The 20,572-nt window shown below is 39.9% G+C and overlaps 2 protein-coding genes across 10 annotated transcripts in view; one reads left to right on the top strand and one right to left on the bottom strand.

Moving 5' to 3' along the window:
• The window catches only part of LOC124148324 (glycogen synthase kinase-3 beta-like), a 34,899-nt gene extending 17,805 nt beyond the window's left edge, over window positions 1-17,094 (bottom strand). For 2 of the 4 annotated variants that reach the window (XM_046519356.2, XM_046519357.2), the window contains exons 1-3: window positions 16,685-17,094; window positions 4,916-5,106; window positions 2,960-3,055 (exon numbers count right to left, since the gene is read on the bottom strand). In XM_046519356.2, coding sequence (XP_046375312.1) covers window positions 2,960-3,055; window positions 4,916-5,106; window positions 16,685-16,766 — 369 coding nt within the window. In that variant the 5' untranslated portion in view covers window positions 16,767-17,094. The remainder of the gene's footprint in view (window positions 1-2,959; window positions 3,056-4,915; window positions 5,107-16,684) is intronic. The other 2 variants (XM_046519358.2, XM_046519359.2) reach the window with 2 other exon arrangements.
• Window positions 17,095-17,180: 86 nt separating this feature from the next.
• The window catches only part of LOC124148323, a 30,593-nt gene continuing 27,201 nt past the window's right edge, over window positions 17,181-20,572 (top strand). For 3 of the 6 annotated variants that reach the window (XM_048380992.1, XM_048380990.1, XM_048380991.1), the window contains exon 1: window positions 17,221-17,460. The gene's annotated coding sequence lies outside the window, so the exon portion shown is untranslated. The other 3 variants (XM_048380988.1, XM_048380987.1, XM_048380989.1) reach the window with 3 other exon arrangements.

Genomic DNA, 20,572 nt, shown 5'->3' with positions numbered 1-20,572 from the left:
CCCAATAGTAAAGGTATTCTAAGGACTAGTAGAAATTGGCCCATTTTAAGGGTTTTGCTATAGGTTATCATTATAAGGACTAGTGGAAAAAATCTGTTAGTTTCTAACCCTGAATTTTAGACTTGGTGAATAGGAATGCAACTTTATAAAGTTTTTCAGGTATACACTGGAATCTCAGCTTAATTTACAACTTACGTGAAATATATGACCAGAGTAATGAATCAGGGACTTAAAGCAGCATAGCACAACTTGTTAGAATGGCAGTACACAAGGATGTGGTGATTTTTGTTTATAACAAGTTTTTGTTTTGCAGATAATGATAAATAAATGTGTGAAGCAAGAGGACTTACGAGTTGTATTTCATTGATTTTATCATTACTTACTATTAGTTCTGGTGTAATGGAATACCAGTGGTATTGTCAGTGAGTATCGTGATACGCATCGTGTCGCAAGATACCACGTTATACTCAGCAGATGTCTTCAAATCCCTAAGTGAGTGTGAGTGAGGGAGTGAGTGAGTGGGGTTTAACGCCGCTTTTAGCAGTATTCCAGTTATATCGCGACATGTCAGCTTAATGTGGGAGGAAAGCCCGAAGTGAGGCAGGTCTCAGACGTTTACCACTTTGGTGAAACCCATGAGAACAGGTATGGTGCTGACAAACCTAGAAACATAATCGGGGTGAACCAGGATTCGAACCCATACTCATAGGTTTCTGGCGTGCCCAAGGGACAGACCTCTGCACATCGAATCGCGGCGCCTTGCACCCCCGCCCTCACCAAGTCCTTTATGAGTGAGTTATGAGATAAACATTTGTCTTTAGATTCAGGGGTGGACCATAGAACACTGCAAGGAATGGGCGAGTCATCAGTAACCATGTTTTGTAGCACTCACTGGATCTGAGCGAATAGCAGCACTTTAAAGCTCTTCACCTTCCATCAAGCATTTGCTTAAAGTTTGCTATTGCATTAAGCAATATTACAGTATCTTGTTTTACATTGCACAGATATGTGTGCCCAGTGTGGACAAATGTATACAGCTAAAACATATTGATTAAAAAAAATAAATAAAAAAATATTAATCAGGTTCATTATACCAAATTCTTGACAAATAATATACAGATATAAAGGTTCTGATATTAAAGTTGTTACAAAATCTTTGTGTACACTTCACCATTTCATTATGGCAGTGGACCCTGATATTGCTTGTAAGGACCGTTGAAAATATGTAAGTCAAGGTCAAACCTGGGTAAATAACACAATCTTGACCAGACAAACCTGTGATTGATATTATATCGATGTTATCATGAGCAGCGATCCACACGCTCGGGCAAGTCATAGACATGACAACGCGATACATTAAGTCACTTCTAACAACAAGCACAGGTTGCTTGGGACTAATTCTCACATGTACCTCGACGGGTCCACAAGTAGTTGCCTCCTAGTCCTATCAACGGGTGCTGGGGACATTCTACCCTACATCCGACAACCATGGGTAACTAGAGGCCTACTTGTATTCTTCCTCAGAATTTATATGAGTAATCATTATAAGGGTGAGTGAGTGAGTGAGCTTTTAACAGTATTCCAGTTATATCGCGGCGTGTCAGCTTTATGTGGGAGGAAAGCCCGAAGTGATGCAGGTCTCAGCCGATTACGAGGGTGAGTGAGTGAGTGAGTTGGGTTTAACGCCGCTTTTAACAATATTCCAGTTATATCACGGCGTGTCAGCTTAATGTGGGAGGAAAGCCTGAAGTGAGGCAGGTCTCAGACGTTTACCACTTCGGTGAAACCCACGAGCACGGGTATGGTGCTGACAAACCTAGAAACATAATCGGGGCGAACCGGGATTCGAACCCACAATCATAGGTTTCTGGCGTGCCCAAGGGATGCAACTCTGCACCGCGAATCGTGGCGCCTTAGACGACTGGGCCACCCGTGCCCCCTACGAGGGTGACCAAAAGGAAGAAAGAATTAGGTCTGCCACTAGTTTTGTACAAGAAATTTAGACTTGACTCTGGAAATGTTAGGACAACATGTAAGCAACTGGAAACTACAAACAGTTAACACAATCAAATTTGTTAGGGGAACTTGCTAAGTCTAAAACAAAGTCAGACGTAGCAGGATGACGACAAGTATTATCTTTTAACGTCTCTAGGTAGGATGCGGCTAGGGATCGACATTCTGCTCTCTGGACAGACGCTCTATATCTAGTTAGTAACTAACGGCAACTACTAACATACATCAATCAATCAATGACCACTACTTGGAAAGTCTAAACTTCTATAAACAAATGATGATGATTAACACAAAATGAAACAGAATGTTGCATTCAGAAGAAGGAAGTTGGAAATTATTATTCATTTCAATTCGTGCCCCCTGAAATCAGGCTTGGGCCTTACCAAGGTCGTTATCAATTATATATAGGTCATTCTTCACAGATAAGTGACAATGTTTAGTTGGGTAGCGTTCAGACTTTTTACAAGTCTTGTACTTACACGCTATCATCTGCTTACTTCTCAATTGAGACTAGAGATTCAATAGTGTGATGAAAATGGAGATGTATTATTGCCGATAAAATATTTTGTTCACATTTCACATTTGTACACAAAGAATGTATGACGTTATCTGAATGCAACACTCATGTACTCAGGGATACAAATACTATTTATATCAAACATATTTATATTTGCAATTCAAAACATAAATCTGTCATTAATCATATCTAACTCTAAATAGTTTTGAATTACCATGAGCATAAGATGAAAATCACGATCTTCTCACTTCAAAGGCAATTTTCAAAAATCAAATGTCAAAAAGTTTAGTCTGCTTGATCAAATCAGTGTCAGTGATTATGTTTTCAATGCAGCCATGTAAGAAGTTATTTAACCCTAGTGTTGTAGTATTTGTATCCGTCAGTACAATGGGAAGAAGGCAACAAAAGAAACTAATGATAATGACACACCTTCCTTCTTACCTTATCGCCAGCAGAATAGAAGAAATACTTCAGCTTCACGATATTCTGGTGTTCCAGCTTGCGCATTATCTGCAATTCTCGATTCTGGAATAGAAATAGAAATCCATGTAAATCTAAACAGGTCATCCAGCGGTAGAAACCAACAGTTTCAGTCCACTAGTCCTTATAATGATAACATATAGCAAAAACCTTAAAAAACATCAAATTTCTACTAGTCCTTAGGATACCTTTACTATTGGGCAGTTTGGCAAGGACTATAGGACTAGTGCTAATTTCTAATGCTGTCATCATGGTCATTGTTTCTCATTGTGTCGTAACACGTAAGTTAACTATGTCAATAACGAACATGTTATTATGAACCGATGGATGTAACAAACGTTATTTTGGTTGAGTCCCTTTGCTGTATAATGCTTATAACAAATTACAGTTATAACAAACCTAACTTAGTGGTCCCTTTGAGTTTGTTATAACCGTAGTTCACTGTAATGCCATTGTGTGGATGAGTGAGTTACCATCTAATGGCACAGCAACAGTAAAGCTATTTGGTTAACATGATGTAATTTCACACACAAACAGATTACATGAGCCTTCCCCTGCCTAGATATAGTTTGTCTAGCCAGCTGACATTGTAAGAAATACATCAATACCTGACAGTCGAAGGGAGACGTAAGTATGAGCATCTTCAATTAGCTGCTACACATTTTGGAAGACATTTATTAATAATGCATTATTCATGTAACACATGGTTGTATTGAAGTAGGGGAGAATATTCCAAACAATGAAATGTATGACAATTTCAAGCATACAAAAACCGCTCAAGAAAATCTTCTAGTAAGTTGCGACAGCTTGACACCAAGCAATATTCCTGTTTATAGAAATTGGTTGTATTATTCAAGGGGACAGTTTCTTTTTCAGATGGGGGAGGAAGGTTCGTATGCTAAAGCTCACTAGAAACAAAATTAAGCTAGCCAGGTGGCTACTAGAAACAAAATTAAGCTAGCCAGGGCTGCAACAAATACACTATGAGGCGAATACCATTTGTATCACGAATATAGGGTCGCGAATACGAATATTAAATCATGAATACAATAACATGTCTGCAGTTGATGTATTATTTGTTATATTCAGTGAAGCAATAACAACATAAATTAAATTATTTGACATGTTTTGTTAATAATTAATATATTATACATTTATATACTGCACTTATCCAGGTACTAGTATCTACTCAAATGCGACAATGACCAGTGACCACAATATTGTCAAATTAAATATTATAAGAGGGTTGTCTTTGAAGAAAGCTATGCAGATAATTTGTTCTTACGTCTATTATTAGGTACAGGGTGTGTAAATGGGCATGATTGCATATTCTTAAATATTCAATTCTAGTGGCCACGAATAACGAATTCAATTCATGAATGGCTAGGTTCGACTGCTCGAATATGCAAGTGAATCGTAACAGCCCTAGTCGCTACCAAGTTTAGACAAGAAACTATTTACTGTCTACTGTCACACACTGGTATCCACAATTAAATGCCCTTGACATCTCCTTTACATTTGGACATAACTTAAGTCTTATACAGTCTGTGCCTAAACACGTTTGAGTCTTCTCACCTCCACTTGTCCCTTAGTACTATTTCAAGTCAATTGTAGTGTTATGATATCCACTAATATTTCTGAGTGAGTGAGTATGGTTTTACGCCGCTTTCAGCAATATTCCAGCAATATCATGGCGGGGGACACCAGAAATGGGCTTTACACATTGTACCCATGTCAGGAATCAAACCCGGGTCTTCGGCGTGACAAGCGAACGCTTTAACCACTAGGCTACCCAACCACCCCTAATATTTCTGAACTCACTAGACCCAACAGAATTTTACAAGACTCTGGCTTCGGACTAGCAGCAAAAGTCATAGATTGCTTATAGCAACTTCACACACATACCTTGAACCTCTTGTCCTGAAGAACTTTCTTGATGGCAACTAGCTCGGATGATTCAACCAGCCTCGCCTGATAAACAACACCGAAGGAGCCATTGCCAATGACCTTGGCATCAGTGTAGCTGACCTCTATGGGTCGGTCACTGCCAATGCCTGGAGTGGCCACAACAGTGTTCACCTTTGACCCATCTTTTCCTGTAAAAACCAATATTGGGAATATTAGCTGGCATTACAATTGAGGAAACTTTTAGCACACAAAGAAACGAGGAACAACACACTTCTGCGTAACGCATTCACCCTGGTGTTTAATATCTTCGAATTAAACCATTGTAATGATTAATGATGCCACGTAAGTCGTTATTGTTGTTGCAGATGATTCTAAACCAGGAATTCACTGGCCATTCTGTGCATTTGAAACAAGGAAAACTCAAAATTTCTCACCAACAAAATGCCTATTAGCACGAATAGTGGGACAATAATATTAAATAAGATTACTTATTGAAGGATGTATCCTAAAGAATGGAATTGCAAAAGAATAGCCCCCATTGATATTTTCAATAAATATTGATGAGATACTCTTGCTTGAAAACTGCTTTAATCCAGTCTTTGAAAGGCATTTAATCAATTCAAACTGGTAAAATGTCTTTGAAGTTTGTAGCTCAGCTTATAAGATCACATTTGCTAAGAACATAACCTACTGAAAATGAAGAAAACAAGTTCTGAGCCTGTTGATTAAAAATACAGAGGTCTAAGTCAGACATCTATACCTCTGATTGGCCATAATTGGGTTTTATGAGCTGATCATAAAATAATATACAATCAGTGACACATATTTTTGGTATTTTAAAGATGTTAAGTTTCAGAAACAAAATGTAAATGAAAATATATTAATATTATATAGGTTGTGTTTAAAAATTTACACCACAATATGCAGAACTCATAAATTTGTTTCCGTCTGAAGCTTTGCTTATCATACTAATGTGGACTTCTAAATTCCATTGAAAAACAATACCAAATGACTTGGGTTATCAGAAGAAGCTTTAGAACTGACTGTTACATATATTTCTCAAGAGTTTGTACTGCAATGCTGGGAGTTGACAGAATAGTTCTTGAACATTTCTGAACTGTCGGTGAGGGGCACTTTGCATGCATTTACACAGGGATTTATCTTGGATGTCAAACTACTGTATTCGACGTAATAAGCGCCCAGGGCGCTCTCAAAATTAGACATGGGGCTCTTATTAGAATATTATTTTGGTGAGAAAAAACAACAGAGTTGAAAGATTGTAAATTTCGTGGTTGATGCTGACAGCCTGAAATGTTTACATACAACAGATATATTTTTCCAGTTTTGAAATTGCCCATAATTAAGGGTGCATATAAGACACAGGTGCGTATTATACACCAATAAATAAGTCTTGTGTACATTGATCAATCGGAAGGGGTGCTAATATCACCATGGGCGCTCATTACCTCGAATACGGTAAGTGCCCTTGCCTGCCAAATTGTTTTTTTTTTGTTCAAACTTGGATTATTTTAGTGTTAAAATTTTCATAAAATCTGAGGAAATTTATCATATTCATTCAAAGGAATTTTTACTGTCATTTGCTGCATACTCAGGCTAAATATCGGCCTCTGAGCTGGTCTGATAAACACCTGATACATAAATACCTGTGGCAAATAATCCTATGTAATAACAGCTGAAGGGAAAATCGCCATTAGGTCCATCATTAGAACGGCTTGTTTATTACCGATGATGTATGACATTACATAAATAGTATCTATTTATAGACATGATAGACTGGAGGTTTTATATACAGTCTACCTGTACCTGTAGTCGGAAGACCAACAGCTTGGTTCTGCTGACATGTCTTCATGTTTCTCCATCTCATGACTTTTTCTACATCCCCAGTGAATCACCCAAGATTTATATATAGCATATTCATCTCATAAATTCAGACATGCATTGTCTCACTGTCTTTCAAAGGCCCCATGAAATAATTTTTGTGAGCATCGTAAGAAAGAAAATGCCTTGATATCATTCTCAAAACATTACAATGAATAATCAAAGCATAGTCCATACTAATTATTTCTGAAAATGCAGAATTGAATTTACAGATTTGGAACATTCAAACAAAGAAAAATGAAGTCAGGATTCTGCTTCTGAATTTTTGGATTACCTTCAAACCCACCCTACTACTATTTTGTGACCCCTGTAAAACTACAAGGACTAGTAATTCCTCTGATTTCATAGAGCTGTAAGCAACAGGCAGCAAATTTGTTGGATTTCAAACACAGTGTCTACACCAGGGATAACTCTAGGATGGAGCTTTGTGCTTTTAGCCCCCAAATTTGACAAAAAAGGCCTACATTTTCAAATACAGCATTAGAAACAAACAGTTTTCATCCATCAGTCCTGATAGTGATAACATATAGCAAAACCCTTAAAAAGCACAAATTTCTACTATTCCTATGTTACCTTAATTAATGGGTAGTTTGGCAAGGACTATAGGACGAGTGCCAATTTCTACTGCTGAAATACAATGGGGCATTTTAACATTGTGCTGTATGGGCAAGTGTGGGTGTATCTCTGGAATATTTGAAATTTTCACATAAACGACCCATGTCAGAAAATTCCTAGAGTGAACACTGCTACACCATACTGTGAATTCAGGCTTTAGCGGAATATTGAAACATGTAAAATATCAGGATAGAAACATGTCAAATATCAGGATAGGACAGTGACACTGTATTACGACTGACGCTGCAGCAATTCATACGCGATGACCACTGGTTACTACATGGTGCAGAAAGTATTTCCCCAAATGAGTATTCCACTTCCTGCCTACAGGTATAATTAGAGGCAAGGCCCGTCTCCTGTCTGCCCTTTATGGACCCAACTATGGCATCCTGGGTAATTAACAGACTAGGCCCCTGGCTTTTCACAAACGATCATCATTATGATTGACAATGTGATTGTCACTTCATACTTTTGCCTCCAATCCGATCTTGTTATACCAGTAGTAGTTATAGGTCTTATCTCGCAAGTCCCCTGTCAACAATTTCATCCACCGGTCAAGGGAACAATATTCATCTTAAACTTGAAAAATCAAGACTTTAACTTTCACAACTAAAAGCAAAATACGCAGATCAGTATTTCTTGTTCTTTAAATTAGAAGCAGTGCATAGTTCTGTGAGTGAGAGATTGAGTGGTAGTTTAAAGCTTCAACATTGTTTCAATTATATGACAGCATCAGCTGGATGAGGGAGTGAAGCTTGTGTAAGCGAGTTGGGCTTAACACCACTTTGAGGTGGTGTTGCTGTTTGTTGTTTAACACTGCACTCAGCAATACTCCAGCTACATGACGACAGTCTGTAAATAATCGAGTCTGGACCAGACAATCCAGTGATTGACATCATGAGCATCGATCCCCGCAATTGGGATCGATGACATGCATCAGCCAAGTCAGCGAGCCTGACCACCCGATCCCGTTAGTCGCCTTTTACGACAGGCACAGTCGCCTTTTATGGCAAGCATGGGTTGCTGAAGACCTATTCTACCCCGAACACAAATTTGTCTACGACACAGTCCCATAGGAAGCACATGTGCAACATGTGTTACTTGTCTACAGATCTGTTTCATCCAGGTGATCATTTTCTACCACAATCAGTGACTACTAATCCCTGGAATCAGAAACCATTAATATTTTAGTTGTTGGTCATGCACTACAAGGCAAGTGAAAGTTTAAAAGTTCCAAAGTGTACAACATCAGTGGACAAGTACAATAGCACCCATCCGTCATTCAGCCGAGTAATAAATAACTAGGCTTTAACATTAAACTGGGGGATGCACTTGTTGCCTCTAGTTTCTATTCCCTTGTGTGCTGTTTTTAAACTGAAACACTTCCCCATCAAGAGGAAGGAACCAGCTGTTGTTCATAAGCTGACCTCAAAGATGGCAAGCCAAATTCATGTAGATTCCAGCCCTATAAATTGACCTTAATCTTAAGATCAAGTAAAAGTTGATGTGTGATGTTTCTTGAGGGATTAACGTGATTCATTGGGGCATTATTATGTTACAGCCCTAGTATTTAGTAGACATCAAGGGATGTATCGGAGGTGAAATCCTGCATCAAATACACATAAAACTTGAAACAGACGAAATAGAAGCACACGGTGCATCCACTGAGAAAAGAAAATTCAAAGTACATGCTTGTTTAGGAATGAATGCTGTTTTATAATTTGATACGACTTAAAACAATCTCCTCTGAACATGTCACACATTGAATATTGTTAATATAAAAAAGCAGTGTAACTGTTCACTTTGTTTTATGCTATCTAATATGTAGAATCAATAAGGAGACAGTGCTCTACCACAAGTGATACAAGACAGGGTTAGAAACAAAGTTTTTGTCCACTAGTCCTTATAATGATAAGATATAGCAAAACCCTAAAAATGGGCCAATTTCTACAAGTCCTTAGGATACCTTTGCCATTGGGCAGTTTGGTAAGTACCAATTTCTAACGCTGCAAGATGATGTATGCTCAGAGGAGATTACACCACTGGCACCATATTGCTATTACATGTTGAATAAGACAGACAAACCACAAGTCGGGCTGCTTTATTTGAACATCTTTATATTCAATATAAGACATTTCTCTTGGACCCCATTTTTTAATCTGGGATGCCTGTAGTTCAGGGTTGTCCGCCCCCCTGGAACCCTACAATAAATAATCCAGGTAAATCCTTGCATTCACTGAATTTCATTCTGTTTGTTACTGTTTCCAAGCGGAACAATACATTGCCAGTGGTAAAATTAAGCATTAATTTAGAGGTCCTTGCTACGGCTCCAATGTTAAAGGCACAAATATATACCAATAATAAGGAACATAGCATCTAAAAAACCCTGAAGATTCGGGGTAGAATAGGTCTTCTGCAACCCATGCTTGCCGTAAGAGGCGACTAACAGGATTGGCAGGGTTAGAAACTAACAGTTTTTGTCCACTAGTCCTTATAATGATAACATATAGCAAAACCCTTAAAAAGGGCACATTTCTACTAGTCCTTATGATACCTTTACCATTGGGCACTTTAGCAAGGACTATAGGACTAGTGCCAATTTCTAACGCTGATTGGGTGATCAGGCTCTCTGACTTGGTTGATGCATGCCATCGTATCCCAATTGCGTGGAGTGATGTTCATGATGTCAATCACCGGAATGTCTGGCCCAGACTGGATTATTTACAGACCACGGTCATATAGCTGGAATATTGCTTAGTGCAGCGTTAAACAACAAACAAACCAAAGACACCACCCCCCCCCCCTCCCCCCCCCTCCCCCCCCCATGTTATTGTCGAACAAAGGATGCCAGTCTTACCAGTACACACTTGAACCACGATACATATTATTATGCGATCTAGATGGGTCGGTATTATGAGAAAATATGTATATTAGAATTTATCAATAATAAAATATACAAAAATCTTCCTGGCACATCCAACCTCAGGTGAATAATATCTATTGTATGCAAGAAATACAGCTTAGTAACAAGCAATATGGGCCAGTATCACCCACCATTATTTTCACCAACACAGCTAGGCGATTTGTTTTATTAATTGGGTTTACAGATCAGCCGACCCTATATTTTGCAAAATGGGAAAATAAAAATATAAATAACTAGTAACCATGGTAACATTTCTTATGTTATTAGAAACAGTCACATATTGCAAAATATAATATGCATTTTTGAATTTGCATTATATTTTGGGGTTTCGACCCCTACTCTGAAAATATCTGGAAGTCAAGTTGTCAAAAAAATGGTCTTACTACGAAGAAACACTACCCCAAAGTGCTGTAACTGTTACCACATCACTACAGCTATGTCTGCCAGCTACATAACTACTCTGATATGTGTTAATGGCAACATATTGTCATATGTATCACAATACAGACCTAATTATCACAATATACTGCAATACAATATTCCAGACAATACACTAGCCTTATTTCTACCACTTCATTATCAGGGTACTGCAATCTAAAGTGTCATTACGTGATACCATTCAGACACATGCATTGATAGTATTGGAATACTCACTGAAATTAACTAGTATATTATTATGCAGTACCTACACAGCTTCGGGTGTAGTTTGCAAAGACACACCAGTAACCATGAGAACTCTGTAATGTTATGTTAGCTTCTGTTGCTCTATTTATTCCCTTGTTAGGCCATTAGCTGCTGTTTGTTTTGTGGATCTACTGCTGGTAGTATACATATCTATGGTAGACAGGTAACAGTAACAGATATATTGTCTGCATAATTCAAGAGCAGTGTTGTTTCTACTGACGCTGGCAATACAAACATGCATCAATAATCTTTGGGAATATTTATGGCCATGTTAACATATATATCAAGGATTCATGAAGGTTTCTCAACTAAGCGCCCTTGGCAAGTAAATACGTTAAAAAAAAAACATTATTTTGTTCAAAACTAGATTATTTAAAGTTCTTATTTTCTTAAATTCTGAGGTATTTTAACATTGCATTCCATACAATATTGCACTACAAAGCATAAAGCCTCTCCGACTGTATAGGTCCAGCTCTCACCTCGACAAAGCCGTAACATTAGTTAACTATCTCAAAATGATTTGGAAATTTTAAGATGGAAATTTGCATTTTCTTTGATAGGCTATAGCTTACAAACACCCCATCGCAGCAAATGGGGTTTCCGACTACCAAACAGCAGAAGGTGCATTTTTCAAATTTCTGAATCAGTTTCCCAATCATTTAAAATAAAACAGTTTTTGTCACCGAGTATAATAGCTCATTATAAAGCACTGTCAGGCAGCTAATACGACCAGCATTAGAAATTGGCACTAGTCCCATAGTCCTTCCCAAAATGCCCAATAGTTAAGGTATCATAAGGAGCAGTAGAAATTTGCCATTTTTAAGGATTTTGCTTTATGCTTTATAATTTTGTTTTTTGTTTTGTTTGATGTTTAACACCGCACTCAGCAGTATTCCAGCTATATGACGGCGGTCTGTAAAAAAATCGAGTCTGGACCAGACAATCCAGTGATTGACATCATGAGCATCGATCCACGCAATTGGGATCGATGCCATGTACCACCCGATCCCGTTCGATCGCCTTTTACGACAAGCATAGTTGCCTTTTACGGCAAGTATGGGTTGCTGAAGACCTATTCTAACCCGGAATCTTCACGGGTCTATATAAGGACTAGTGGACAAAAACTGTGGTTTCTATCGCTGACAACCATCCCCAGTTTTATGATCCAATATTTCAGCTCACTACAATACATAGGATTATACGTCAGGACAGGTGCCCAGCACCCAGGCTTGTTGACTGAACGAAACTGACATAAAATATCTTTCTTTGTCACAATAATCTGAGTTTGCTCAAACAGTTTGAAAACATCACGTTACCAAAGTTACACCTTGGCCTAATTTCTGAGGCCAATATGGATTTCCCCCGTCTTGTCATGTAAAACAATCTCCTGGTACCAAATGCCCTACATGTATTGTATTGGGTTCATCAATACACATTCAAGGCTTCTGACCATGCTGACACACAAACCAATCACAGATAATCAATACTCCTTTCATGATGATACTTGCACTGTCAAGGTAGGAATCAATAAATTCTCAGAGATAAGGGAAACTGTCAATCCCTTGGAACAAACAAGTAAAACATCTTCAGCCTAGAACACCTAATCCCAGGGATAGAGGTTTGTGTTAAGACTCTGGGACATTAGTTGATTGGGGGCAGTCGGGTAGCCTAGTGGTTAAAGCGTTTGCTCGTCACGCCGAAGACCCGGGTTCGATTCCCGACATGGGTACAATGGGTGAAGACCATTTCTGGTGTCCCCCGCCGTGATATTGCTGGAATATTGCTAAAAGCAGCGTAAAACCATAGTCACTCACTCACTAGTTGATTGCATGTCATATTCCAATTGTGTGGACCAATGCTCATGATATCTGTCACGATACTGTCTGGTCCTACCGGCTGTGTTCCCCCTGGCTTTTGAAACTGCCAGTCCTTGTGGACTGTCAACTCTAAAAATTGCCAGTCCCAACTTTCAACAAATATAAAAACGTATGAAAATTATTTGGTTTTAATTCCTTCAACTTTATGCTTAGTGCAAAGATGTTATCTCTGAAGTAACTTAGATCTATACCACATTCACGCAAACTTCAGTCACAATTTTCTCTTTGTTTTTTTTAATTTCAATACAAAGTCGCTACAAGTACAAATGGATATTTAACCTAGAAATAGACAAAGGGAAACCCTGATGGTAGCAGACAAGCTTTTTTTGGTTTAAAAAATGTAATTATATGAATACCACAGACGTTTTGTTCAAAAACAAAGATTTATAAGGTACATTATTTGCCGGTCCACAGGGACTGGCAGTCACATGAATTACCGGGCCAAGCCTAATTTTACTGGTATAAAACGGGTAATTACCGGTAAACAGGAACGCCGGTAATTATGTACACACTGCTGTCAAAAAGTGATAGAAACTAACATTCTGAGTCCACTAGTTTTTATGTTGATAACATAAACACAAAACCCAAGTAAAAAATGTCAAATTTCTACTAGTCCTTATGAAAACGTAACTATTGTGGAAGTTTGACCATCTTGCCAGAGGTCAAAATATGCTCATAAACAGTATCCTTTCTATATTTTATGGAAATAAAAAAAGGTATCAGTTTGATCATGTTAATTAATCTTTTTATGATAACCTACGATCTTGCAAGAATGAGACTGTTTTGGCGCCTCAGAAAAGTCTGGTCCAGGTACATCGGCATAGGTATGATTTGATGCAATGCGATCATACATGTCAGGCACATTTGCCTACTGAGGCTAAGGATACACCTTCAGCAGTAGAAACTAACATTGTCAGTCCACTTGTCCTTATAATAATGATACTGATAACACATAGCAAAAGCCTTAAAAATGGCAAATTTCTACTTGTCTACGCCCATACAGCGCAATGTTAAAATGCCTCATTATATTTAAAAATGTGGGCCTTTTTTTCAAATTTAGGGGCTAAAAGCATGTCCTCACCATAGAATTATCCCTGCTTGTGGTCCCACTGAAATGTACCAAGGGCAGTATTATACCACACCTTCCTGAGGCAAGTGTATTAACTGACTGTAAAAGTCCAGTTTCCACCCCTTCCGAACAAGGCTGGAATTTCTGGGCTCGATTGTAGCGCAACCAGTGGCTATTTCCAGTTACCGGTATGTCCTTCTATTGGCCAATCAGATTCCACCTCTCATATTACTGACATTTTTTTTCTATAACAAAATGTCAGCGTCCAATCAAGTGAGGATATGGTCATGAAACAGGTCTTACTCCGCGCAGTGCATCAAATCAATTGAGCACCTTGAGTAAAAGGATGAAAACATTTGGAAAATATCCGTTCACGCCAAGCTGGTTGTACATATGCTTTACAAATTCTGCAATTGACCAAAATCTGCAATGCAGGTGACATACCGGATGTTGATTTTGTTACGCCATTTTGACTGGACGATGCAGAGACTCATAAGCATGGCTAAATAACTCCATCATTCCAGCCTAGTTTGACAATTGGACCCTTACAGCCAGTTAACTCCCTTGCCTCAGGACAATGAGGTATGCATACTGCCCTAGGTACATTTCAATGGTACAAGATAGAACCAATCAGTTACGTTTGGCTGACAAAAGTTGTGCCAAGGTGCCTCTTCATCTGCTCTGCATACAAGATTGTATTTTTACCCTAGTTAATCAAACGTTGCTTGTCAAATTCAGAATGCAAACATTTTACACTTTCATGACGTTTACAACCTCAAATGTTCCGTTGTCAATAAACATTCGTAAAATTTATTACAAAGATCTAGATGGTTTGTAGTCTCGTGATTGCAGTACCAGGGAGTTATTTGAACTTCCAAGATCATCAGTAAATAATAAATCTCATGTTGAGGCACTTGAAGGCGGCAGCTGGCACTGAAGCAAAGTGTGAAACCCTTGGCAGACTGTCCTTGGTAAATTGCAGTATAAAAACATCAATCCAGATAGGGTTGGCTGGGTAACAGGCTTCGTGATGGCACTGACAGAAGGGGGTTATAGCGAAAACGGCACCGATGGGCGAAACGTCAGCGGGCGAAAACGGCACCTCGACTCAAGCGAAGAAAACGGCTACTATTGCCTGGCGAAAACGGCACCTTATTTTTTTTTTTACCTTGGTCAAATAAGTGCTATTAGTGCTAATTAGACCCCTACTCCAATTTACTCGCCGACTGATTGGGAGGCGCAGTTAACTTAATGTGAAAACACTATACGCTTTCAAGTTTTAAGTACCTTTACTCAATTTAAACTGAAACTGTATTTAAGAGGCCTAACATGGTGCTGTCAGATCACAATTATTCACAATGGCCTTTCGATGTGTTGCATGAGAGAAGAATGTCAGAAAACAACAACATGCTGTGATAACTGTGACCATGTAAATAAACCATATATATTACTACAAAAATCGTTCTTATCCTTATTAAAAATAGAGGTGCTATTTTCGCCCGACACATAGTAGCCCTTTTGCGCCAAATGCGGTGCCATTTTCGCCAGAGAAATCGGTGACGTTTTGCTGGGGTGCCATTTTAGCCTGCACCCGACAATAGGTACATTGGTCATTGTAGATAATGAGAGATTTGTTGGATGATACTGCAGCCAGTGCTGTGCTTGACATCAGAAGAAATGTTGTTCCATCACTAACCTTAATTTTCCATGTTTGTTTAGTTTAAAAGTGCATACTGTATGCTTATATATACAACTGTCAAAACAATACTCTTCATGAAATGCTTGTATAAGGGCATAAATTTCATGGCTTATATTTACACCTAAAATTTCTAATTCTTAATGACATTCCACATAAAAAGTGGGACCATCGCCACATTGGGACACTGGGTTAAAATGTATGAAAGTATATACAAAGGCACCTCATGATCTTCATAAGAAAGAAATTAATTAAATGCTGGAATTACAGGAACATTTCAGATGTATTTGTCAAACATTGACAGTCAAAATCACCTGACATACTGACCCCTAAAATGGTTCCTTGAAAGAAAGAACCGTAATACCGACAATAGTGTGTGCTTAGCGTAATGTGATGAAACCGTGATACTTATCAATAGAAACAAACTGCCCTGCATACATATCTGTCCAAAACAATGATATATCCGACAAGAAGATCGCCAAGGTTTATGCCAATTGATGGACTGTCGATTTCAATATTTGGTATTTTTAGTTTTAACTTATGGAAATTCTCCATTCTCCTACCCTAAACTAAATTATTTGTAACCAAGACATAACTTATATTTATACAGTGAGAAAAATATATAATCAATATTCTAACCTGAATTTCATCAATTTCTTCTTACATCTAAACTTGTCATCACGGTTTAATTGAAATGGTCATTTTCAATGTTTATCATCATAATATAAAATTGTAGGCCTTGTTCACCCCTGACAGTCTGTACGGCTGTCAGTGTCAGTCTACCTTTGATGGACATTTCTGACCTGATGAAATGACACTATGAATCTACATATTTGTAATTTCAATAACTGAAAATAGAACATACTGGCATAAATACACAATCAACGTTACGAGTACCAGTGTTGTCTGTTTATAAAGACAGGATGCTGACTGCTAGATTGATCTGTCCGCCATCTTTATCAGGTTTTCATGCCTGACCCAGAATAACGACGGATAGGCTTACCGAAGGTTTTCATTCCTCCGAACGCAGGCTGTCCAGCCCGTCCTCCTTCGGCAAAAGAAGTTGTCCTTGGTCTTCCGCTCATTATAAAGCGTCGAAAGATGCGATTTTGAGACTAACTTCCGTACAGACGACGAGAGATCTGTTACATTTCCAGGAGCTGATCCGAAAAAATGGCCAAATGTTCTCTTACGACACCAGTAAAAAGGGAAAATTCTCCTTTCTTTCAAGGCATAGGCTTTCTTCTCGCTGGCCGAAACCAAGAAGATGTCCTTAAGTACACTCCTTATTGGATACTTTATCGAAATCACTCGTTATGCGATTAATCGGTTGATAAATGACGATGATTGTTTGTCGTCTTCTTGATTTCGTTTCCAATGGCTGGTCAGTTCCGTACAATGACGAGTGAGGCAGTAGTGAGAAAGCACCTCGGTAACCATCGTTATCCAATCAAACACGTCGATGTCTCATAACGGGAGAAATCGGAAAGTAACGGAAATAGCCGAGGCATCTGACAGATCGCAAAATTGATGACGTATACACATAATGTGATCCTTAGATAGAAGTCGGTCGCTCGCACATCATCTCAGAGTGGAAACGACACGAGACAGTGAGAGTACAGATAGGGAATATTTTTGGGTCATCAATGGGAGAAGCTTGTTAATATTCACGACACCAACTAAGAATGAATTTAATGTAAAAATCTGTGCATTTATTTGTCACAGCTCGTTTCAAACGAACATTTCAAGTCGCCAGGTGCTCTTGAATCGGCTTGATACGTGAGTTCAATCTCCTTCACCCCAATAACCAAAATGAAGATCAGTGCTTTACAAACATTATTTTTCAAGTTAGAAATTTACAGGTCCAATCACCCACCGTTTACTAGTTTTTGTAATCTAGTCAAGTGAGATTTAGAGTCATAAAAAAGAAGATCGCCCAGATCTGCATCGTCAAACATAACAAAGGTCTACACTGATTTTATGTATTTAAAGTTCTCCAGTCCCAATGTAGTTTACACAAACATGATTTGAAATTATGCATGAATGTCATAAAAATAATCCCATAATGCAACTGACTCCCAGTTCACACATCAGATCATGAATTTAATAGAACTGTAAGACTATAGCAAAAAACTTACAATTCAGCTCCCCAAAGTGTATGATCACTGTGGTTTTACCCAGTAGGCTATATGTGAATGTTCATTTCTAATACCGTATTCGACGTAATAAGCGCCCCGCTCTAATAAGCGCCCATGGCGATATTTGCTAATATATTGGCAAGTGAACAATCCAAATTAGCATCCCTTCCGATTGATCAATGTACACAAGACTTATTTATTCATGTATAATACGCACTCGTGTGTTAAATGCCCCCTTAATTAATCTGGAAAAATTTATCTGTTGTATATAAACAGTTCAGACCGTCAGCATAAACCACGAAATTTATCTTTCAACTCAATTTTTTCCACCAAAATAATATTCCAATAAGAGCCCCCTATTTCTAATTTTGAGAGCGCCCTGGGCGCTTATTACGTCGAATACGGTACTTCTTTGAAATAGTTTGTCCTCTTAAGGCTGTATTCACTGTCAGCTTGAAGTGAAGTATGTCTGTTAGAAGTTCTACATCTGCTTAGCTCAATTTTAACTTTGTATCAAACTCATTAAAATTGCATCTTTTACTCTAATCTGATACATCTCTTCATGCATGTCTTTGTTGTTGTTGTTGTTGTTGCATTAAGTGTTTAGGAGGTCGCCTTCTGCCTAGGCAATTTCGGCTGACCTGTCCCTCTTTGGTACTCCTGTGTGTGAGTAGGGTACACCTATCTATTGTGAGTTTGGTGTTCATATAATTTCTGTTTTTGTATTGATATGATTTCATTTCTATCCTTGGCTGCTCTGTTTATATACGTTCGAGTAGCTGTCCATCTCTCAGAAATAGAGTTAGTTTGGTCTTCGCTATTGCATTTCTTGGCTTTAGGAGATCTATGACAGATAGCGGATCTAACTGCAATTCTTGTTTTAACCTAGCACCCTGTTGTGTTCTGTTTGGGTTTCCATTTCTACAAATCAAAGTGTTAAGGACAGAGTATCTGCCTGGAGACCCCTGTGGTATAACGGATAGGGTGTCTGCCGAGAGATTGCCTCTGTGGTTTAATGGATAGAGAAATCTACCCAGAGACGACATCTGTGGTCTGGTGGATAGAGCGTCTGCCCAGAGACCCCTTCTGTGGTTTAATGGATAGAGCATCTACCCAGAGACGACATCTGTGGTCTGGTGGATAGAGTGTGTGCCCCGAGACCGCCTCTGTGGTTTACTGGATAGAGCATCTACCCAGAGACGACATCTGTGGTCTGGTGGATAGAGTGTGTGCCCCGAGACCGCCTCTGTGGTTTACTGGATAGAGCGTCTGCCCAGAGACGACATCTGTGGTCTGGTGGATAGAGCGTCTGCCCAGAGACGACATCTGTGGTCTGGTGGATAGAGCGTCTGCCCAGAGACGACATCTGTGGTCTGGTGGATAGAGCGTCTACCCAGAGAAGACATCTGTGGTCTGGTGGATAGAGCTTCTGCCCAGAGACGACATCTGTGGTCTGGTGGATAGAGGGTCTGCCCAGAGACCGCCTCTGTGGTTTACTGGATAGAGCGTCTGCCCAGAGACGACATCTGTGGTCTGGTGGATAGAGTGTGTGCCCAGAGACCGCCTCTGTGGTTTAATGGCTAGAGCGTCTGCCCAGAGACGACATCTGTGGTCTGGTGGATAGAGCGTCTGCCCAGAGACGACATCTGTGGTCTGGTGGATAGAGGGTCTGCCCAGAGACCGCCTCTGTGGTTTACTGGATAGAGCGTCTGCCCAGAGACGACATCTGTGGTCTGGTGGATAGAGTGTGTGCCCCGAGACCGCCTCTGTGGTTTAATGGATAGAGCGTCTGCCCAGAGACGACATCTGTGGTCTGGTGGATAGAGCGTCTGCCCAGAGACGACATCTGTGGTCTGGTGGATAGAGGGTCTGCCCAGAGACGACATCTGTGGTCTGGTGGATAGAGGGTCTGCCCAGAGACCGCCTCTGTGGTTTACTGGATAGAGCGTCTGCCCAGAGGCGACATCTGTGGTCTGGTGGATAGAGTGTGTGCCCAGAGACTGCCTCTGTGGTCTGGTGGATAGAGTGTGTGCCCAGAGACGACATCTGTGGTCTGGTGGATAGAGCGTCTACCCAGAGACGACATCTGTGGTCTGGTGGATAGAGCGTCTGCCCAGAGACGACATCTGTGGTCTGGTGGATAGAGCGTCTGCCCAGAGACGACATCTGTGGTCTGGTGGATAGAGCGTCTGCCCAGAGACGACATCTGTGGTCTGGTGGATAGAGGGTCTGCCCAGAGACCGCCTCTGTGGTTTAATGGCTAGAGCGTCTGCCCAGAGACGACATCTGTGGTCTGGTGGATAGAGCGTCTGCCCAGAGACGACATCTGTGGTCTGGTGGATAGAGGGTCTGCCCAGAGACCGCCTCTGTGGTTTACTGGATAGAGCGTCTGCCCAGAGACGACATCTGTGGTCTGGTGGATAGAGTGTGTGCCCCGAGACCGCCTCTGTGGTTTAATGGATAGAGCATCTGCCCAGAGACGACATCTGTGGTCTGGTGGATAGAGCGTCTGCCCAGAGACGACATCTGTGGTCTGGTGGATAGAGCGTCTGCCCAGAGACGACATCTGTGGTCTGGTGGATAGAGGGTCTGCCCAGAGACCGCCTCTGTGGTTTACTGGATAGAGCGTCTGCCCAGAGGCGACATCTGTGGTCTGGTGGATAGAGTGTGTGCCCAGAGACTGCCTCTGTGGTCTGGTGGATAGAGTGTGTGCCCAGAGACGACATCTGTGGTCTGGTGGATAGAGCGTCTAC

The sequence above is a fragment of the Haliotis rufescens genome, unplaced genomic scaffold (genome assembly GCF_023055435.1).
Source record: "Haliotis rufescens isolate VD_foot unplaced genomic scaffold, xgHalRufe1.0.p SCAF_34, whole genome shotgun sequence".
Taxonomy (NCBI): Eukaryota; Metazoa; Mollusca; class Gastropoda; order Lepetellida; family Haliotidae; genus Haliotis; species Haliotis rufescens.
The sequence above is the reverse complement of the archived record's forward strand: the minus strand, read 5'-3'. Positions and strand labels throughout refer to the sequence as shown.